This window comes from Heterodontus francisci, chromosome 5, assembly GCF_036365525.1.
Source record: "Heterodontus francisci isolate sHetFra1 chromosome 5, sHetFra1.hap1, whole genome shotgun sequence".
Lineage (NCBI taxonomy): Eukaryota > Metazoa > Chordata > Chondrichthyes > Heterodontiformes > Heterodontidae > Heterodontus > Heterodontus francisci.
Window position 1 is genome coordinate 91,093,599 of NC_090375.1, and position 23,387 is coordinate 91,116,985.

The following is a 23,387-nucleotide window of genomic DNA, read 5'->3' on the forward strand; positions in this document are numbered from 1 at the left end:
CAAAAGAGCTGAACTCAAAAGATGAGGTGAGGTGACTGCCCTTGACATCAACGCAGCATTTGACCGATTATGGCATCAAGAAGCCCCAGCAAAACTGAAGTCAATGGGAATCAGGGGAAAAGCTCTCTGCTGGTTGGAATCATACCTAGTGCAAAAGCAAGATGGCTGTGGTTGTTGGAGGTCAATCATCCCAGCTCCAGGACATCACTGCAGGAGTTCCTTAGGGTAGTGTCCTAGGCCCAACCATCTTCAGCTGCTTCATCAATGACCTTCCTTCAATCATATGGTCAGAAGTGGGGATGTTCGCTGAAGATTGCACAATGTTCAGCACCATTCGTGACTCCTCAGATACTGAAGCAGTCCGTGTAGAAATGCAGCAAGACCTGGACAACATCCAGGCTATTCAACGGTATTACAATCGCTGGATCCCCCACTATCAACATTCTGGGGGTTTCCATTGACCAGAAGCTGAATTGGAGTAGCCATATAAATACCATGGCTACAAGAGCAGATCAGAGGCCAGGAATCCTGCAGCAAGTAACTCATCTCCTGACTCCCCAATGCCTGTCCACCATCTACAAGGCACAAGTCAGAAGTGTGCTGAAATACCCTCCACTTGCCTGGATGGGTGCAGCTCCAACAACACTCAAGAAGCTCGACACCATCCAGGATAGAACAGCCAGCTTAATTATTTGTGGATGGTGTGCCATTCACTCCCTTCACCACCGAGGCACAGTGGCAGCAGTGTGTACATCTAAAAGATGCAATGCAGCAACGCACCGAGGCTCCTTAGACAGCACCTTCCAAAACCGCGACCTCTACCAGCAAGAAGGACAAGGGCAGCAAATGGTTGGAAACACCAGCACTTGCAAGTTCCCCTCCAAGCCACACACCATCCTGACTTGGAACTATATCACCGTTCCTTCACTGTCGCTGGGTCAAAATCGTGGAACTCCCTTCCTAACAGCACTGTGGGCGTCCCTACCCCATATGGACTGCAGCAGTTCAAGAAGGCAGCTCACCACCACCTTCTCAAGGGAATTAGGGATGGGCAATAAGTGCTGGCCTAACCAGTGATGCCCACATCCCATGAATGAATAAAAAAGGAAATGTTACCAGGGATGAACGACTGCAGTTGTGTGGAGAGATTAGAGAAACTTGGGTTGTTCTCTTTAGAATAGAGAAGGTTAAGGAGAAATTTGATGGTGGCGTTCAAAATCTTGAAAGGTTTTGCCGAATATAAACAAGGAGAAGTTGATTCCAGTGCAGAAGGGTCAGGTTAATGATTTAATGTGATCAGCAATAAAAGGACCAATTTTAACTATTAGTTTTTAGATTTTCAGGTGGGCAATTCATTAAATCATAAGTACATGAATGTCGTTTATGATCAACTCACCATTTAAATTTTCTATGCGTTCAATGTTGTTCAAAGCCAGATTAAGATATTCCAGTTTTTTCAGTCTGCCAAGATTTTCTGTAAAACAAATAAAACCTTTTCAAAATTAAGACAGTCAATTAAGCCAACAATTAAACTTCAAACTGAAAGATACTTCAAAAAAGGCTAATGGAATGAGCTATTATAGAACAGATTTTGCAATAATAATAATGACGCTATCAGCACTCACTGTCTAAGGAGTAAATCAGACAGAAACTTCCAGCAGCTGCAAATGTGCAGTTGAATGTGGAGATCAGAAAGTTGCTGTCCGAGTTGCCCTGCTCCTCCAGAAGCTTTGCGCAAATACTATCAACTTTCAAATAGACAAAGGGCATGAATTTGCAGTACTTACCTGCTAGATAATCACTAAACATGCTCGAAAATGTTAGGGCTTGTCTATTCAGCTGTGGAGTCTTATTCCTGCAAATTTTAATTATTGTTGGAGATTTAATTTTTTTTTTCTTTGTCCCTTTTATTCTCTTCCTCTTTCTTAATCCCATCTTTCTTTCCTTCCCTTTATTTGACCCCTGTAACTGATTCAGTATTGAATTAAATAGTCTAACTTATACTTTCTGGATTCAACGCTGTGGGCAGAATTTAAGGGCTGCCTCCAAAATTTCCCTCAGGGTCTCACCAGCATTTTATTCTGACTGCAACATCAGAACCTGGGAGCGAGAATTCTGCCCTATGTGTCTCAGTAAGGATTCTTGAATCTAATTGGTGTGTCCTCAACAACATTGCTTGCCCTGTTTACACAAGTACCAGATTCCATGTTGAAGCCATTACTCCAATTTGACTCTAATTACTACAAGTCGCAGTGCAAAAGCCCATGTAAAGTCTGTGGGCCAGCGTAAGTGCGTTCATAACATAGGAATAGAGGAATTTCCATGTTCCTAGTCCAAAAGTGTGCTTTTGGCAGAATAAAAACAACAGTAATAGTTCTGACAAACTTCTAAAGGCAAAGTAACATCAACCTTCAGTTGCAGCAAATAAAATTGTCACCTCAATACTATATCTGCAACAGGGATATCTCAACATAAATGAGCGCATGGAGTCCAGTTATGTTGAAGATCTAAAACAGATTTATTACAGCTAAACTATGATAAACAGTATAGAGCAAACTATTTACAGAACCTTTCTCTGGTGTTACAGTTGCAGAGTGACTCTGGTTTATGGTCACATGACTGCATCCTGGTACTTAGCTCATTAGCATAGTAAGATCTTAAAAGGGCATCACTCTTAAAGGCAATCATACAACATCCCCTTTCTTTCCAAAGGTAAGTCTTGTATGCTAAAAGTAAAAAACACAAAGTTAAGAAATCAAAATTATTTACATAGCTATACAGATTGAGTATCACACGTTATGACCAAGTGAGAGAGGGGTCTAGGGGTTCCCTCTCAACCTTTGCCTGGTTTGACTGTAACAGGGTTTAATTTTTAAAACACAGTGGCCGGATAGGAACCGAATTCTGACGTAAATGTCGGTGGCGAACCCGCTTCCGTATTTTACGGATCCCCAGGCTTTAATTGTCCCGAGGCCGGACTTCCACCCACTTGAAGGAGGAGGTCGTCCCGCCTCAGTGAGCTGCCGGCCAATCAGCGGGCTGGCCTCCTCGTCTCAGCAGCGCCACCGGGAGCGGTGGCCACTGCTGGGACTGCAGCCCAGTTGACGCCATGGACCCGAGAGAGTGGGTAAGTTTGGCTTGCCTCACCAGGGGGATCGGTCGTGCCGGATCGTGGCGTCTTGGATCCCAGGGGTGGGTTAGGAGGCAGGGGCGGCCCTCAAATCGGGCATCCTGTGCCCGACTGCCATGCCCTCCCCGGGGCGCAGAAAGGCTGGCAGCTATCTCTGGGCGGCCTTTCACATCCCCGGCACACCCACTTGCCACGGGTAAAATACCCGCAGAGGCGGGCGAGGGCCCTTAAGTGGCCACTTAAGGGTCTTGATTGGCCTCGGGCGTGTGGGTCATTTCCCATCCCCAGCCGGACCTCCGTAAACTTGTCCGGAGGCGGGATCAGGACAGGTAGGCCTCCCGGAGCCTGCCACTCAATTTTACGTCGCCCCCATCCAACCCGCTGGGGCGGCATAAAATTCCGGCCAGTGTTTTTAGCTCCGCCTCAGTGAATCCTTGTTCACTGCTCTCCAATTGTCAGGCAAAGATATCAAACAGACAGGTTTGCTTAGATTTAAACAAGAAAGGTAGAAGTTTATTAACCTTAAAACTCTAATTCGGTTAAATGACAACGAATACGTGATGCGACCAAGCTAGCATGCATACGCGATAAACACATGCAGATAGAGAGACAGAAAAGTAGTAAGAATAAAAAGTGGAAAAGTTTGAAGCAATAGCTGGGGTTTATTTACTGTCCTTTTAGTTCAATGTAGAGTCTTTGATTGCAGGTAAATCCTGCCGTTTCGTTGGGGCCCAGTGGACGCTTTCAAACTTGTTTTGATGTAGGAGTCTTCTCTCTTAAGGTTTAGTCTTCAGTGGATCTGGAAAATCGTGAGAGCGCGCAAGCCAGGCAGGAGAGAGGCTTTTTCTTCAAGTTTAGTTGCAGTCTGCTCCAAACTGTTCTGTGAGCAGTTCAAAAAACCAAACCTTGGCCAGCAGGTTAGTTATGTGACTAGTTGTTTTCTAACAAACTCCCCTGCATTTTTGTGGATTTCTTTCATCTTAGTAGACACCCGCAGTGGAGGAGGGGGGTGCGGAAAATGGAATGCCGGTTTGTTCCACATTCGATGTCTGGTGATCAAAATCCATTTGGGTTAATTAGATCAGGTAGCAGTTCTGTTGTCTCTCTGGGCAACTGTCTTAGTATGCAAACTTTTCCAGCCATTGCTGATCTCTTCAAAACAATTCATCTCTTCAGTCCAGCAACAATTTAAAATTAATGTTTATGACAAAATTAATATGCCTCATTCTTGGCAGGTAGTCTTCATGACAATGTGCAGAAGCTTAAGAGTCCACACATCGCTTCAGTGGTTTGACAACTCTTGCTTGGAGAATCTGCGTCTCAGCTGTTGCTGTTTTTTCTGAGGTTTCTCCCTTTCTGCATTCAGTTTCTAGTGCTTTGCCTTCACCTGCTAATGTACTCTGTTGCTTTTCTCAAGGTGACCACCTGAGGCCTTGTCATTCTTGGAAAGTTCCGACACTTCATCTCGACGAGCCAACAGACAATGCTTCAACTCATTCCTCCTCTGCCTCTTCAGGACATTGCATGTCCTTCGCCTCTCCTCACCCTCCATGTCTGAAGGCCTGGGGCTCAAGGTCGAGAACTTGTTGGGGAAGGAGTACTTGGCCTCATGGAGATACCTGACCATTCTGGCTCGTTGGTGCTGGCATTTCTCTAAAGTGCATAAGTGAAGGCGCAGCATAGTTGTGTTGTTGCTGTATTTCCAGACTGCACCATTTGATGCTAGCCAGAGTCTGAGCAGGTTCCAGTCCTTGGAGATTTCCCCACAGCAATGCTCCTCACTACCACCTTTGCTTCTCAGTGATTACGACATCAATCTCCTTCTGAAATCGCTGGAATGTGAAGATACACTGCCTGTTGACCAAGAACTTTCACCATCTGTATTTGGAGCTGGATTCTCTTGGTGTGGTGTCTCGGAGAAGGGGCTGAAACTTTCCAAACTAGAACCAGTGAGATCCTGGAATTGCGACGCAATGTAGGTGTCCTTGGCCTCTTCCGCTGTAATGGGTGCCTTGGTAACTCTGTGGATAGTTATCATGTTGAGGACCCTACAAGCTGGTAGTCCTACCATTGTTGGTCCTCTCGTGTCTACCAGGTAAAATATTTGCGGTTTCCATGCCAACTTGCCATAACTGCATTGTATTGCTAGTGTGCCACTGCACGGGATTGGTGACCCATTGTATGCATATAACTTCGCATTTGTCGGTTGTATCATTGATTTCCAACGACTCTGGTACATATTCTTCAGGATTTGGACTGGTACGATATTTGCATTAGCTCCGGTGTCAATCCTTACCGAGTGTATGCTTGCAAACTTTCTTTGGGCACGGGATGTTAATAGTAGCAAAAGCTTTCAACTGTTTGATTTCATCAACATGACGTGTCAGGTTAACAATGCAGAATGCTTGCTCGCCCTCTGGCTGAGAATTGCTCTTCTCTGAGCCTTGTCTCAGGTCTGTTTCGCTATGGACTTCATGGATCGGTTTGTGTTTATGCAGGTCTTTGGTGCTTTCTTTGCTGCTGTTGCCCTGTTGCTGTGCCTGATTTCTGTTTGCTTGCGTCCTACTGTGAATTTTGGCTACGTCTTTGGAACCATATTTCCTGCATAGGTGGGCCCAGCGACCTTTTGCACCACACGCCTTGCACAGATTGTGAAATGCAGGACAACTTTGCAGTGAGTGGGAAAAACTACACTTACCACACAGCTTGTTTGTTCTTTTCGACCTGGTTACCATGGCGATACTGTTGGTTGCACCTAGTGCTTGCAAATGCCGTTGTCCAGCTACAATGGCTCCAAATTCTAGCAGTGCATTAATGCTGTGACCTTTCTATTTCCCCAAGAGGTCCTTCTGAAATGCTTCAATAGGTGCGAAGACAATTACCAGCTCCATTAGTTACTCCGGCATTCATTGTCCTTACTATGCAATCTACCGATGAACTGGTCTATCGACTGCTGCGGCTGTAGGACATGAATTCCAGGCAGTGAATTTGAGAATTCACTCGTAACTGGAGCTGATCTTCTTGCACTTTCCATATCTATGCATGATCTTTCTGGTCCTCTTCAGATAAGCCAGAGGAGTTGAATCTGTGTAACCCCTCTTTTCCAGCTGCTATTAGTATTTTATAGCCTGTTTTTCTGCTTCTGCAATCACCTGGTCTGAAGAATAACTGCATTCTTTAGTGAAAAGTTTGAATTCAGATAGGATATCAATGGCATACCAGTTCGTGCTAGAAAATTTGGTATCCATCTTTCTGCTGTGCTTTTGCTTTAAAACTTGCATCAAGACTTGTTCTATGACTCTGCCCTTTGAAAAACTGTTGTTTAGACTAGCTGTTTGGATTGAGAGGACCAGGTGTTTGACAGTGCTTTGTATTTATTTTGCTTGCATCACTTCAGCTGGTCTGTTTACACAGCTCTTCACCAGGCAGTTCAATTGCTTTTTTTAAAAAAAAAAGTTTGTTTATGTTATTCACGCCAGAGTGGTTTAATGGTATTTTTTATAGCTGTGGCTTGAATGGAAGCTCTTCTTCACACTGGAGTGACTTAATGAGTTTTTTTTAAACTCTGGCTGCACGGATGAGGCTCTGCAGTGATCGGGGTTTTCCCACGCTTTTTGCAATTGGACACCTGCTGTAATGGTGTTGACCTCAATCAGCCTGGGAGAGGAGTTGAGTCTTCCTTTTTTAAAAAAAATATATAAACAGACTTTAGAAAAAGGTCAATCCTTGAAGCACCTCCAGGCTCATCTGTTTAAAACAGTATCCCTTGACAGCTGACACATAACTCACCCAATTTATTTGCAGCCTGTCGCTCTGTGCTCTGTCCAGCTGGAGACAAGTTCTTCCAGTTAGGTTGAAGATCTCTAACAGGTTTATTACAGCTAAACTATTATTTACAAACCCACATGGGTCCTAGTTATGCCTGCCTTTTTGTGGAATATGTCAAACATTCCTTATTCCAGTCCTACTCGAGCCCTCTCCCCAAACTCTTTTTCCGGTACATTGATGACTATCAGTGCCATTTCCTGCTCCCACTCGGAACTGGAAAACTTTATCAACTTTGCTTCTAATTTCCACCCTTCCCTCACCTTTACATGGTCCATCTCTGACACTTCCCTTCCCTGTCTCCATCTCTGGGGATAAGCTGTCTGCTAATATTCATTATAAGCCCACTGACTCCCACAGCGACCTGGACTACACTTCTTCACACCCTGCCTCCTGAAAGGACTCCATTCCATTCAGTTTTCTGTCAATTAACACCCTCTCTGTGCTAACGCTTTGTCTTTCACCACACCATACTGTTTGCCTTTGCTCCATGACCTTCTGGTCAGTTATTCTTTGTCCCATCAACACCTTCTCCTTTGTTATCTCTTGCCCCACCCCCGCTTTACTTGCTTAAAACCTAATTACATTTCTAGCCTCTGCCAGTTCTGATGAAGGGTCACTGACCTGAATCATTAACTCTGCTTCTCTCTCCACAGATGCTGCCAGACCTGCTTAATATTTCCAGCATTTCTGGTTTTTGTTTCAGATTTCCAGCATCTGCAGTATTTCACATATATGATTTACAGAACCTTCATCTAGGTGTTACAGTTGCAGAGTGATTCTGGCTTGTAGTCACATGACTGCATCCTGGTGCTTAGCTCATTAGTATACTGAGATCTTAAAGGGGCATTACTCTTAAGGCCAATCATACAACAAGCTACACGGCTCCATTTAAATGTGGTTCGGTGGGCTCCCACCAATGGGCTTTAAAATGGACTGGTGTTTTTTTTTGGGGGGGGGGGGGGGTGAAAAGGATGCTTCTGGTACAATTTTAGTTCGGCAGCTTTTAGATAGTTCACATCACTGCCTCATTTTCTGTCCCAAAACTGCCAAAAAATGGCTGGTACTTTGAAGAAACATCCAGTCTATCAAGTAATTGCAACAAAAACGACAAGGATTTTCTGATATTGGACCAACTTTCCATTAACATGATGCACCTGATATGTATTTAAAAAACAGATCTAATATTTTTGTAACCCTGCTTTCCCTTTTGCTTTCAACCACTACTCGACTAGAATATGAAACAATAAAGGAAAATTGTACCTCATATTTTAGCATTCATCTCATGATTCTGCCTCTTTCCAAATAAGGTGAACATGCTAATGGACCAACTTTTTCTTTCCCTGGCACGTTAGGTGACTGGGTTATTTTACACGTGGTCCCCAGTTGTAGTCCACATTTTAAATGGTTAGCAGCAGTATATACTTTTTTTTTATTATAATGTTTTAATTACATATTTTAACTGTCAGATTGTTGGTTCTATCATAATTTTAGCTATGCTGGTCCACACCAAAAAAGGTTACTCACTTAAAACCAAGACTGTCACATGTAACTTATCACAGCTCAAGCAGTTTGATGAAAATATGCAATAGAAACTAGCAGAAAGTAATGAGTAAAAGGCATGATCACCCTCTAGTGGCAAAAATGAAATCAAATAGTGGATTAACAAAAAAATTAATTTTCTACAAAAATGAAATGATTAAGTAAAATTCATCAGTTTGTCTCCTTCTTCAGAGAAGGAAAATCCAAAGATTTCAGCAAAACAAATTGGATGTTTTGTTGGTGTGATGCAAGCAGGAAAGAAAGTAATAGCCATATATGAAATCCTAAAACTACACATAATAGTGGTAAACATAACTTGTGGACAAAATAAAAATCAACATGCTAAATGGAAAAAAATTAAACTCTAGAATAGAAACTAATAAAAAAATCAACTCAGTCAACAAGCTTTTCACAAATTCCTTCAAATCAATTACAAAACTGAATACTGTACCAAAAACAAAAAAAAAGGCCCAAAATAAATTGTAAATTTTCATCACATGGTTACCCTCTTCATATTGCTGGGTAGAATCACAGCTAAGTACTAACCAGGCCTGGCTTGGTTACCTTCTAAAATAAGACATATTCAAGATAGCGTGGTTGCACAATGACATACTTATATAGCACCTTTGGCATAATAAAATGTCCCAACGTGCTTCATAGGAGCATTATAAAGCAAAATTAGACACTGAGCCACAGAAGGAAATATTTAGGCAGACAGTCAATAGCTTGGTGAAAGTAGGTTTTAAGGAGCATTGTAAAGCAAGAGAGGTACAGTGTTGGAGAGGTTTAGAGAATCAGATAATGGTTACAACACAGAAGGAGGCCTTTCGATCCACGTGTTCATGCTGGCTGTCTGCAAGAGCAACCCAGCTCGTCCCACTCCCCTGCCCTTTCCCTGTAGCCCTGCATATCTCTCATAGGGGCTTATACAATTTCCTTCTGAAAACCACGAATGATTCTGCCTCCACCACATTCTCAAATAGAATCTGGAATGCACTAATCACTCGCCTTGTAAAAAAGTTTTTCCTCATGTCGCTGTTAGTTCTTTAGCCAATCACCTTAATTCGGTGTCCTCTCATTCTCTCTATCCACTCTGTCTAGGCCCTCATGATTTTGAGCACCTCAATCAAATCTCCCCATAATCTTCTCTTCTGGCAAGAGACCACCATCAGCTTCTCCAATCTATATACGTAACTGAAGTCCCTCAACCTTGGAATCATTCTCATAATTGCACCCTCTTTAATGCCTTCACATTCTTCCTTATGTACATTGCCCAGAATTGGACACAATACTCCAGTTGAGGCCAAACCAGAGGTTTTTTTTTAAATAAAAGGTTCATTATAACTTCCTTGCTTTTGTACTCTATGCCTCTACTTATAAAAGCTTAGGAGTCCATATACCTTTTTAACCATTTTCTCAACCTGCCCTGCCACCTTGAACGATTTGTGCACATTTACCCCCAGGTCTCTCTCCTCCTGCACCCCATTTAGAATTATACCTTTTATTTTCTATTGCCTCTCCTCGTGCTTCCAACCAAAATGCATCACTTCACACTGCTCTATATTTCACTGTCATGTGTCCACCCATTCCACCAGTCTGTGTCCTCTTGAAGTTTACCACTATCCTCAACAACAATTTATATTTATATAGCACCTTTAATGTAATAAAATGTCTAAGGCCCTTCTCAGGAGCATCATCAAAAAAAATGACATCTAGCCACATTAAGGAGATATTAGGTCAGATGATCAAATGCTTGGTCAAAGAGGTAGGTTTTAAGGAGAGTCTTAAAGAAGGAAAGCGAGGTAGAGAGGTATAGGGAGGGTATTCCAGATCTTAGGACCCAGGCAACTGAAGGTGTGGCCACCAATGGTGGAGCGATTAAAATAGAGGATGCTCAAGAGACCAGAATTAAAGGAGCACAGATATCTCAGAAGGTTGTGGGGCTGAAAGAGATTACAGAGATCGGGAGGGGTGAGGCCTGCAGGGATTTATAAACAAGGATGAGAATTTTCAAACCAAGATGTCGCTTGACCAGGAGCCAATATAGGTCAGCGAGCACACAAGTGGGAGGTGAACAGGACTTGGTGCAAGTCAAAACACAGGCAACAGAGTTTTGGTTGACCTCAAATTTATGGAGGGTCGAATGTGAGAGACAAGCCTGGAGTGCATTGGATTAGTCAAGTCTAGAGGTAACGAAGGCATAAATGAGGCTTTCAGCAGCAGATGAGCTGAGATGGTGCGAAGTTGGGCGATGTTACGGAGGTGGAAATAGGCCGTCTTAGTGATGGCATGAATACGAGGTCAGAAGCTCATCTCTGGGTTAAATGTGACACCCAGGTTGCAAACAGACTGACTTAATCTCAGATTGTTGCCAGGGAGAGGGATGGAGTCAGGGAACAGAGTCTGGAGTGGGAACCAAAAACAACAGCTTCAATCTTCCTAATGTTTAACTGGAGGGCATTTCTGCTCATCCAGTATTGGATGTCAGATAAGCAGTCTGATAATTTAGCAACAGTGGAGGAGTTGAGAGAGGTGGTGGTGAGGTAGAGCTGTGTGTCATCAGCGTACATGTGAAAACTAACTGCACTTTCGAATGATGTCACCGAGGGGCAGTATGTAGATGAGAAATAGGAGGGAGCCAAGGGTAGATCCTTGGAGGACACCAGAAATAACAGTGCGGGAGCAGGAAGAGAAGCCATTGCAAGTAATTCACTGGCTCGGATTAGATAGATAAGAATGGAACCAGGTGACAACAGTGGAGATGCACTGGAGGAAGACAGTGTGCTTAACCTTGTCAAAGGCTGCAGACAGGACAAGAAGGACAAGGAGGGAAAGTTTACCTTTGTCACAATCACATAGGATGCCATTTGTGACTTTGATAAACTAGAGAAAGATGTGAGTTCAGGGCTAGGGAAGGGGGAGCATTAGAGGAAGAGTGGCCAGGTTGGCTAGTGGAAGGTAGGAATGCAGCAGAGGCAGCTGATCAGATGGTATTGATCTTAGTGACTAAGAAGTCGTCATAGTTCACAATGCTTCCAACATTTCTGTCATCTGCAAGTTTTAAAATTGTGCCCTGCACACCCAAGTCTAGGTCATTAATATATATCAAGAAATGCAGTGGTCCTCGTACTGGGGACCCACCCTTCCTGGCCCCAATCCCCTTATACCTTCCTCCAGTTCGAGAAACATCCGTTCACCACTACTCACTGTTTCCTGTCACTCAGCCAAATTCACATTCATGCTGCTACTGTCCCTTTTATTCCATGGGGTTCAGCTTTGCTGGCAAGCCTGTTATGTGGCACTTTATCAAACACCTTTCTGAAGTCCACAGTACACATCATCAAATGCATCATCCCTCTCTCTTACCTCATCAATAATCTCAATCAAATTAATTAAACACAATTTGCCTTTAACAAATCTGTGCTGGCTTTCCTTATATTAATCCACACTTGTCCAAGTGGCCGTTAATTCTGTCCTGGATTATCATTTCTAAAAGCTTTCCCACCACTGAGGTTAAACTAATTGGCCTGTAGTTGCTTTTTTGAACAAGGGTACAACATTTGCAATTTTCCAGTCCTCTGGCACCATTAACATATCTAAGGAGGACTGGAAGATTATGGTCAGTATCTCTGCAATTTCCATCCTTGCTTCCCTCAGCATCCTCGGATGCATCCCACCCAGTCCTAGTGACTTATCAATTTTAAGTATAGCCAGCCTTTCTAATATCTCTTTTTAGCTCATCCAGTATCTTAACTACCTTCTCTAACACTATAGCTTTGGCAGCATCTTTTTCCTTGCAAGAACAAATGCAAAGTACTCATTTAGTACCTTTAAAAACTCCAGTAATTTTACGATTGTAAAGTTTTATTAGTAGTAGTAAGGTTTACTAATAGTAGTAAAACTTATTAGATTGGCTGGTGAGAATTTCCTATTTATTATTACAATTGGTAAGGTTATCACTATTATTGGTAAGGATATTATTATTAGTAACATTTTAGTATTGACAGGGTGTATTAATAGTGGTAAGGTAGATCAGTATTGATAAAGTTTATTAGCAGTGGTAAGATTATTACTATTAATAGGGTTATCAGTAGTAGTAGTAGGGTTTAGTCATAGTACCAAGATTTATTATCCAATAGATAGAGGAATGGCAGGGCTGCTCCAAACTTTGGAGTTCACATCCTGTCCTGTCCACTTCTCGTGTCCTGGATAGCCATATGTGCAGGAAGTGTCGTCAACTGCAGCAGCCTGAGCTCTAGGTCTAAGAACTTGAGCAGCAGCTGGCGTCACTGTGGCGCATCGTGAGGCTGAGAGCTTCATAGATAGCACGTTTATAGATGTGGTCAGCCGCAACTTAAGATTATGCAAGCAGAGGTAGAATGGGTGACCACCAGACAGTCAAGAAGAAACAGACAGGTAGTGCAGGAGACTCTAAGTGCATTCCACTCTTCAACCAGTATTCAGGACTGAATACTGAAGAAAGTGATGGTTCATCTGGGGAGTGCAGCCAGAGCTAAGGCCAAAGCACCACGGGTGGCTCAGCTGTAAGGGGGTGGGGGAGGGGAGGGGGGGTGGGGGTGGTAGGTACAAGAAAGACTGGAAAAGCCATAGTGATAGGAGATTCCATAGTCAGCGGAACAGACAGGTGTTTCTGTGGCCACAGATGTGAATCCAGGATGGTGTGTTGCCTCCCTGGTGCCAGGGTCAAGGATGTCACTGAACGGCTGCAGAGCAGTTTGGTACCAACAACATAGGCAGAAGGAGGGATGTCGTCCTGCAGAAAGAGTTTAGTGAGCTAGGTAAGAAATTAGCAAGCAGGGCCTCAAAATTAGTAATCTTCGGATTACTCCCTATAACACGTGCAAGTGAGTATAGAAATAGGAGGATAGTGCAGATGAATGCGTGGCTGGAAAGATGGTGCAGGAGGGTGGGCCTTAGATTCCTGGGGCACTGGGATCAAATCTGGAGCAGGTGGGAGTGTACAGGCCAGACGGGTTGCACCTGAACAGAGCTGGGACAAATTTCCTTGCTAGGCGATTTGTTAATGCTGTTGGGGAGGGTTTAAACTAACTTGTCAGGGGTGTAGAAACCAGGAGATAATACAAGAGAGGAACACCAAGGTGCATAGAGAATTGTAAAAGACCAAGAGCACTAACATAGGAAATAGTAATGTATTGGTGGGGGGGGGGGGGGGGGTCAGACTGAGAGTGTTGGACAGTACTAAAGTTCCGTATTAGATGGGAGTGGACTGAGAAGGACGAGGAATGCAAAGACAGAATTACAATGCATGTGTGTAAATGCACAAATTGTGGTGAATAAGGTAGATTAGCTACAACAAAGAGCAGCATGGGAATATGATGCAGTGGCAATAATGGAAACTGGGCTTAAAAATGGTGAAGAATGGAGGCTTAATATACAAGGGTATAAAGTTCAGAAAAGGTACAAAAGGAAAAAAGGGAAGTGGGATGGCAGTCTTTATTAGGGAAGATTAGATTAGAAGTGCTGGAAAGGGAGGCTGTCCTTGAAGGGGCAGGAACAGAATCCATTTGGTCAGAGTTGAGGAGCAAAAAGGGTATGATCACACGACTAGGGGTTTTCAATAGGCCTCCAAATAGTGAGAGAGAGATAGAGCAACAAACCTGCAGGGAAAGCACAGAGAGGTGCAAGAACTATAGAGTGGTGATATTGGGGGACTTTAATTACCCAAAAATCAATTGGGATAATTTTAGAGTAGAGTAAAAGGGAAGGAGGGGCAGGGGGGGGGGGGGGTGAGGAATTTCTAAAGTGTGTTTAGGAGAACTTTGTTGGTCAGTATGTTCTCAGCCCAACTGGAAAGGAGGCATTGCTGGATCCGCTGCTGGGAAACGAGGTGGGCCAAGTGGATCAAGTATGTGTGGGGGAGCACTGAGTAACAGTGATCATCGTATCATAAGGTTTAGACCAGTAATGCAGAAAAGCAAGGAACAAAATAAGGTGGAATGTCTAGATTGGAAGAGGGCTAATTTCAACACAATGAGAAGGATCTAGCCAGGGTGGAATGGAAACAAAGACTGGTAAGAAGAGCTGTATTGGAACAATGGGTTATCTTTAAAGGAAGAGATTTTTCACGTACAGGCTAGGGATATTCCCACAAGGGAGAAAGGTAGGGGAAGCAAGAACAAGGCTCCTTGGTTGACGAGGGAGATACAGATGATGATGAAACAAAAGAGGATGTATGATGCATATCAGGTTATCTCATCAAGTGAGAACCAGGCCACAGACAATAAGTTAAGATGGGAGGTGAAGAGGAAAATAAGATTGGCAAAGAAAATATGAAAATAGCATGGCAGTCAACAGAAAAGGGAACCCAAAGATCTTCTACCACCATGTAAAGAGTAAGTGAGTAGTAAGAGGAGGAGTGGGCCTATTAGGGGCAGAGAGGGTAATATATGCTTACAGGTGCAGGGCAAGGCTAATATACTTAATGAGTACTTTGTATCAGTGTTCACGAAGAAAATGGAGGCTGACAAAATACCAGTAGAAGCAGAGAGACAGAATAGAGGCAATGGATAGGATAAAAATTGAGGGAGGGAGGTACTAAAAACACTGACTATGCTGAGGGTATATAAGTCACCTGGTTTGGATGGCTTGCATCCCAGGTTGCTAAAGGAAATGGGGAGTGATATAGCTGAGGGCTTGCCATAATCTTCCAATCTTCCCTGGGTATGGAGGAGGTGCCACAGGATTGGAGAGTGGCAAATGTGACACCCTTATTCAAGAAAGGGTGTAAGGACAGTTCTTGCAAATACAGACCAGTTAGTTTATCAGCAGTGGGCAACATTTTAGAAACTATAATCAGGGAAGATATCAATGGGCACAGAGAGGTTCAAGTTAATTAAGGATAGCAACCATGGATTTGTAAAAGACAGATTATGCTTGACTAATCTAATTGAATTTTTTGATGAAGCAACAGAGAAGGTTGATGAAGGGAACGTGGTGGATATTGTTTGTATCCATTTTAAGAAAGCATTTGATAAGGTATCACATAAAAGGTTGCTTATCTCATAGAAACCTACAAAATTCTAAGAGGACTGGACAGACTAGATGCAGGAAGAATATTCCCAATGGCGGGGGAGTCCAAGACCAGGGTTCACAGTCTAAGGATAAGGGGTAAACCAGTTAGGATTGAGATGAGGAGAGATTTCTTCACCAGAGTGGTGAGCCTGTGGAATTCTCTACCATGGAAAGCAGTTGAGGCCAAATCATTAAATATATTCAAGAAAGAGTTAGATATAGTTCTTAGTGCTAATGGGATCAAGGGATATGGGGAGAAAGTGAGAACAGATTATTGAGTTTGGATGATCAGCCATGATCGTATTGAATGGTGGAGCAGGCTCGAAGGGCCAAATGGCCTACTCCTGCTCCTAGTTTTCTATGTTAACAAAATGGAGGCTCATGGAATAGGAGGGTCAGTGTCCAATTGAATTTAAAAAATTGGCTTCAGGACAGAAAACAGCAAGTTGGAGTAAATGGTGGCTTTTCAGACTGGAGAATAGAAGACAGTGGTGTTCCAAGGGTCAGTGCTGGGACCACTCCTTTTTTTGCTGTATATAAATGACTTGGATCTTGGAATATTGAGTAGTGTCTGAAGATTTGCTGATGATGCCAAACTTGGATGTGCGGCAGACAGGATGATATGAACTGCCTGCAACAGGACATAGATAGGCTAGAAGAATGTGCAGAGAGGTGGCAGATGGAATTTAATACTGACAAGTGTGAGGTAATGTATTTTGGCAAAATGAATAGGGAAAGGCAATTATATACTTAAAGGCACAGTTCCAAAGCGTGTGCAGGAACAGAGGGACTTGGAGGTGCATGTGCATAGATCTTTGAAGGTGGCAGGACATAGTGAGAGAGTGGTTAATAAAGTAAATGGGATTTTGGGCTTCATAGAAGCATTGAGTACAAAAGCACGGAAGTTGTGCTGAATCTTTATAAAGCACTGGTTAAGCCCCAACTGAGGTATTGTGTCCAGTTCTGGTCACCACACTTCAGGAAGGATGGGAGGGTCCTTGCGAGGGTGCAGAGGAGATTTACCAGAATGGTTCCAGGGACAGAGGATTTTAGTTACACGGTTAGGTTGGAAAAGCTGTGTTTGTCTCCTTAGAACAAAGGCGATTAATGAGAGATTCAATTGAAGTGTGCAAGATTATGACAAGTATGGTAAAACTGTTCCCATTAACAAATGCTACAAGGGTTAGGGGACACAAATTGAAAGTTTTGGGAAAAAGATGCAGGGGGAATATGAGGAAGAACTTTTTTACGCAGCGGGTGGTAATGACCTGGATCCCGCAGCCCACAAGGGTGGTGGAAGCAAAGACAATCAATGACTTCAAGAGGAAGTTGGATGGCCACCTGAGAGAAATAGATGATGCTAAACGTGGAAGCATTGTGAGCAGGGAGAAGGATAGCGTAGAACTTCAAAAGGACATAGACTCACAGCTCCAGCGACCCGGGTTCAATTCTGGGTTCTGCCTGCGTGGAGTTTGCAAGTTCTCCCTGTGTCTGCGTGGGTTTTCTCCGGGTGCTCCGGTTTCCTCCCACATGCCAAAGACTTGCTGGTTGATAGGTTAATTGGCCATTATAAAAATTGCCCCTAGTATAGGTAGGTGGTAGGGAAATATAGGGACAGGTGGGGATGTGGTAGGAATATGGAATTAGTGTAGGATTAGTATAAATGGGTGGTTGATGGTCAGCACAGACTTGGTGGGCCGAAGGGCCTGTTTCAGTGCTGTGTCTCTAAACTAAAACTAAAAACAAGTTGGTGGAATAGGCAGACAGGTGGCAGATGAAGTTCAATACAGAGAAATGTGAAGTGATTCATTTTGGTAGGAAGAACATGGAGACAATATCAAATAAAGGGTACAATTCTAAAGGGGATGCAAGAGCAGAGGGACCTGGGTGTATATGTGCATAAGTCATTGAAGGTGGCAGGACAGGTTGGGAGAGCGGTCAATAAAGCATACAGTATCCTTGGCTTTATTAACAGGGGCATCGAGTACAAAAGCAAGGAAGTTATGTTGAACTTCCACAAGACACTAGTTCGACCTCAGTTGGAGTATTGCGTCCAGTTCTGGGCGCCGCACTTTAGGAAAGACGTGAGGGCAGTGGAGACAGTACAGAAAAGATTCATGAGAATGGTTCCAGGGATGAGGAATTTCAGTTATGAAGATAGATTGGAGAAGTTAGGACTGTTTATCTGGGAGAAGAGAAGGCGGAGAGGTGATTTAATAGAGGTATTCAAAATCATGAGAGGTCTGTACAGAGTAGCTGAAGAGAAACTGTTCCCACTCGTGAAAGGTTCGGGAATGAGAGGGCACAGATTTAAAGTAATTAGTAAGAGAAGCAAAAGTTACATGCGGAAAAACTTTTTCACGCAGCAAGTGGTTAAGGTCTGGAATGCACTGCCTGAATAAGTGATGGAGGCAGTTTCAATTGAAGCATTCAAAAGGGAATTAGACAATTATGTGAAAAGGAAGAACATGCAGGGTTACAGGGAGAAGGTAGGGGACCAGACATGAGTGAATTGCTCTTTTGGAGATCCAGTGCAGACATGATGGGCCGAATGGCCTCCTTCTGCACTAACGATTCTGTGAAATAGATGCAGGGCTATGGGGATCGAACTGGGGAGTGGGACTGACTGGATAGCTACGTGGAGACACAGCATGGACCCAACGGCCTCCTTTTGTGCCGTAAATGACGGACCTCAGCCATGCCCTCTGCCTCCATCCGTAGATCCCCTTTTGGTCTCACCCCTCTTCTTACCATCTTTTTACTATTTATATGCCTATGGAAGATTTTTGGATTTTAGGGAAGGAATTCCAGAGCTTAAGAACTAGGCAGCTGCAGGCACAGCCACCAAAGCTGGAGTAATTAAAATCAGAGTGCTCAAGAGGCCAGAATTAGATGGATGCAGATACCTTGGAGGGCTGTGGGGTTGGAGGAGATTACAGAGATAGGGAGGGGTGAGGCCAAAGAGAGATTTGAAAATTTGGACTAGAATCTTAAAATCAAGGCACTGCTTGATCAAGAACCAATGTAAGCCAGCGAGCCCAAGGGTGAAAGGTGAATAGTACTCAGTCTAAGTAAGGACATGGACAGCAGAATTTTGGATGACCTCAAGTTTTTGGAGGTTAGAATACGGCAGGCTAGCCAGGAAGATGTCTGTTACGGTTCTTTTCAGTCCATTTAAGCACTCACTCACTGTACTAACTCTCCTTTTCTCCAACCAATGATCATGGCATAATAACTTCCATAGAATGCTAAGAGTTAATATAGGTCAAGGTTATATAGCATTAAGCCTCAAATTACTGAAGATTTTTCTATCAAAGCACTGATTAAGTGTCAACTGTTCTGCATACTACTATCTCCACTGGTAATTAAAACTTCACAATAAACATATAATTTGACTCTGAAATTCTATTTTCAAACTGAGAAAACATCATTTCATAAACATATAGGCTCACGTGATGCATACTGTATCACTTCACTTGTTTTTAAAACCATTGCTCCCTGACCTACGCAAAGGACTTCTTAATGATATACAAACTAATTTTATATTTTATGCCAATGATGCAGCATAAGAAAATGAAAACAAGATTACATACTTCAACGTCTAAAAAGAAAAATAAGAATGTGCTATTATATAGTGCCTTTCATGACTCCAAAACATTCCAAACACTTCACTGGCAATTAGCTACATTTGAAGAGTTGGTATGGTTATAATGTAGGGAAATGTGCCAGCCAATTTTTACACAACAGGGTCCCACAAACAGCAATAAGATGTCATATCCTTTAAAAGTAGCAAGACCAAAATACTGCGCATGCTAGAAATCTGAAGTAAAACAAAAAATGTTGGAAATACTCAGCAGGTCCGGTAGCATCTGTGCATCTCTCCACAGATGCTGCCAGATCTGCTGAGTATTTCCAGCATTTTTTTTTGTTTAAAAGTAGCAAGCTGTGTTTTGGCACAGGAATTGATTCGGATAGCCTCAGTTCCACCTATCAGCCTTGGCAGGCCAGGGGTTCAAGCCCCACCCTAGGAATTGAGCACACTAAGTTCACACTTCAGTGCCATACAGAGGGAATGCTGCATTCAGAGGTGACATCTTTCAGATGACATGTTAAAACGGAGGCTCTGTCAGTTGTACAACACTATATGAAGGATAGCAGGAGAGTTCTCCCAGAGTCCTGACCAATATTTATTTCTCAACCACCACTTAGATCTGGTTATTTATTTTATTTATGTTAATGGGACTTTGCTGTGTGTACAGATTGAGTGTCGCATTTCATACATTACAATAGTAACTACACTGAAAAATTGGGCGTTAAGCATTTTGGGATGTCCTGAGGTCATGAAAAGTATAAAGGCAAGTTCTTTCTTTCTAAATGTTCTAATTTGTTGATACTCTCAGCCACCGATTCCAATGGAATTACAAACAAACGAATGCAGAATAGGCATACTATCAGCTTGCAATACTGACAGGTAAGTGGCATATTGTTGCGTATATCAAAGATATATCAAAGAGCCAACTGTGTAACAGCCCCGACAAACAATTTCTTCTGCAGCACCTGTGGAAGAGTCTGTCAGTCTAATATTGGTCTTTATAGCCACTCCAGGCGCTGCTCCACAAACCACTTCCAGGCACTTACCCATTGTCTCTCGAGACAAGGAGGCCAAAGAAGAAGATATCAAAGATAGAGATCGATAGATTTTTGGGTACTAAGGAAATTAAGGGATATGGGGATTGAACAGGAAGGTGGAGTTGAGGTAAAAAAAAATCAGCCATGATCTTATTGAATAACGGAGCAGGCTCGAAGGACAGAATGGCCTTCTCATGCTCCTATTTCTTATGTTCTTATGAATGATATATAATCACCATTGGAGCTCTCACCCACAGGTGTATAAAAAGTGTTTAAACCCTCCCCCCCCCTCCTTCTTTAAAGAATCTCAGGTAACTCAAATTAAAATGCATATTAATTTATGAAACTACTTATTTTTTGCATTATTAATTCCCTTTTCATTTCATTCAAGAGATCACTCATCTCTCATGCATGCCAGACTGCCATAGCCGATTTGATACATAGCCTTTAATGCTAAGTCTTCACTCACCATGAATATAAAAATCTCTTTACACAGTAATGACATATTGATACTGGCACTAGCCTGTCAAAGTAGATGATCCTCAGGCTTTTTTGTTTCCTCATAAAAGGAGATCCTTTTCTATGTCTGCATATTTAAGTGTAATGGGAGCTTTACTGTATGTGAGAAAAACAATGCTTTCCCATAATGAAGCATAGTTCAGCCAAGTCAAGCAGTACGAGCATTGTTCTCCACAGCCAAAACTGTCTGGACGAATAGTCCAAACTCAAATTCAAATCCCACCATGCAGTTTGAGAATTTGAGTTTAGTTTTTAAAATCTGAAAATAAAAAGTTGGTAGCAGTAATAGTAACCATGAAGCTGTTGGATTGTCAAAGAAACATTTGGTTCACTAATATCCTTCGGGAAGGAAATCTGCTGTCCTCACCCAATCTATATCTGACACCTATATGGCTGACCCTTAACTTCCCTCTGATGTGGCCCAGCGTATCACTCAGTCCTAACCCACCTTCTCAGGGTAACTAGGATGGACGACAAATACTGGCCTTTCCAGAATGTCCACATCCTGAGAATTAATCAGAAAATAAATTAAGGACTAACCTAAAGGTCAAGGACAACTCTCAATGCTCTCTCCATCCCAAGACCAACAGTCTGCTAATCTCTGTCTCTCTCCCCCTCGGTCCTCTTAATCATCAAAATGAAAGGGGTCCATGGATTTCTATATTCCCAAGGTTGAGACCATCTGTGCCACTTCATATTTCTCTCCGCCAACCCTTGGTTTCCTACCAGTATGCAACCCACACTAGCCATGAACCCTCATAGCTTTGCAGTTTCTCTCCACTTCCCCCTACCATTTCCAATTGGTCCCCTTCAGCACCTCCCTACCACTCCTAACTCCCTTCCTGTCCCACATGCTGGTTGACATTGTTGCAATTTCCTTTTCTTGGGTACTGACCCTCTCCCTTTCAAAACTGCCATTCCAACCCCCTCTGCAAAAAACTTACCCTTGACCTACTCATATTTATCCAATTACCAAATTTCAATTAAGTGGGACCTGAATGTCTGTTTATCTCTTCCCGTGACTTTACAACACTGCAGACTCTTTATACTTGCACAGTACACCAAACAAGGCAAAAGTAGATGACGGGTTGCTTAACTATAGAAACCTTACCATGCACTGTCAAATAAAACTTGCCTGAAAGCAGGTGTGCTCAATAAAACATGTTTTGCAGCCATCACTTATTAAATGTTGGAGAATCTCAAACGTGGTCTATTCATCCAATACCATATTTTTAGAAATCTGTAACCTCCAATTAAATGGCTGTTCTTTCTAGAGGAAGATTGTAGTGATTTAATCATGTTAATTTTAAACGATGATTAAATTCCCTTGCAACTGGCAAGTTTACTGTTGTCATTAACGTTGAAAAATAAAAAGTTGTGACAAGCTCTATTGCGCATTCTCAGCAAATCTGACTAGACTTACCAATCTTAGGAATCAAATTATTTTGAAAGTAGACAATTTTCAGATCTCTGCACCATTTGTCAATGTGTTCAATTCTCTCTATTTCTTGCTGATGCAATGAAATTTCTTCGAGTGAAAATATCTCACAGTTATTATGTTCTGCTCGTTGCCTTATCAAACTTTCAGTAACTGTAAGCAAAATCAATGAGGTAACAGGGCTGCATAGAACTGCAAAAAAAAACTTGCTTTTTTTTATATAACTATCAACTAAAGTACTTCAGTAAAAAAAAAAGCTAAATCTGCTTTGCATGATATTCTGAACTGAGAAAGCAAGCTTAGCAAAATTTAACCTGAGGATGAGATTTCAGGCTTAATATCATTCAAAAATATATCATGCGAACTTCGTGAGGTTCTTCAGTTCAGACGGGTTTTTTGCCAATAGTATAAGGCACTCTAATGCCGAGTGTTTTGTATTACTGGACATTGATATTGTAAATTTGATAGTGACTTCACTGTCCTCAGACGGAGCACTCATCGATTATAACAGATTCTATTCCCCTTCATCTGCTCCAACCCAGGCAGCACTCACCGGCCTGGCTACCCCGCCGAATCCTGGCTGTGCGGGGGTTTACCATGCACGGACACCGGCTGAGCCAGCAACGCACCGGTCGGTGTTTGACCACTGGGCGGCCTGGGACGGAAGCCACCGAGTGTCGCCCAACCGCTTTACCCCAGGAGGTAGCTGCTGCAGCCGGCCCCGCCAGTCTAAGAAGGTGCCCGACCCGGCCCCGGGGCAGGGGAATGAGTGCGCGCTCGGTCCGGCTCTGTCTGCGGACATCCTGCTGGGGAGGGCTGCAGCGGGAGCTCGGCGCGGCCGCGGGGATTTCTTTGTCAAAATGCTTGCTCCTTCGCTCGGTGGTGAATGCCGGATCGAAGCGAGAGCCCTCAAACCCAGCGCCACTCACTTAGCACCATCGCGACTTCTTGCCTCAGTCGGGCGGAGCAATAAGCGATGCTAAAACCATGGAAATCATCAAACCCGCCCCACTGCTGTAACCATGGAAACCATGGGAACTGCGCCACCGATTTAACCTTGGAAATCGCCAATCACGTTCCACCTCTGTAACCATGGAACCCGACACCCCGCCCTTGTAACCATGGTATCCATAAGCTCCGCCCCGCCTCGTAACCATGGAAACTGTCAGCCCAGCCGTGGTTCTTCCAAGTCGGCAGCAGCCGCTGCACCAAAACAACTTTCGAAACACTTGCACTGTGGAGCTCCGAAAG

At 43.2% G+C, this 23,387-nt stretch overlaps 1 protein-coding gene across 4 annotated transcripts in view; it reads right to left on the reverse strand.

Moving 5' to 3' along the window:
* Positions 1-23,182, reverse strand: part of dnaaf11 (dynein axonemal assembly factor 11) — a 124,768-nt gene extending 101,586 nt beyond the window's left edge. For 2 of the 4 annotated variants that reach the window (XM_068031753.1, XM_068031756.1), the window contains exons 1-3: positions 23,066-23,182; positions 22,122-22,289; positions 1,397-1,474 (exon numbers count right to left, since the gene is read on the reverse strand). In XM_068031753.1, the coding sequence (XP_067887854.1) occupies positions 1,397-1,474; positions 22,122-22,289; positions 23,066-23,075 (256 nt within the window). In that variant the 5' untranslated portion in view covers positions 23,076-23,182. The other 2 variants (XM_068031755.1, XM_068031754.1) reach the window with 2 other exon arrangements.
* Positions 23,183-23,387: the final 205 nt, after the last annotated feature.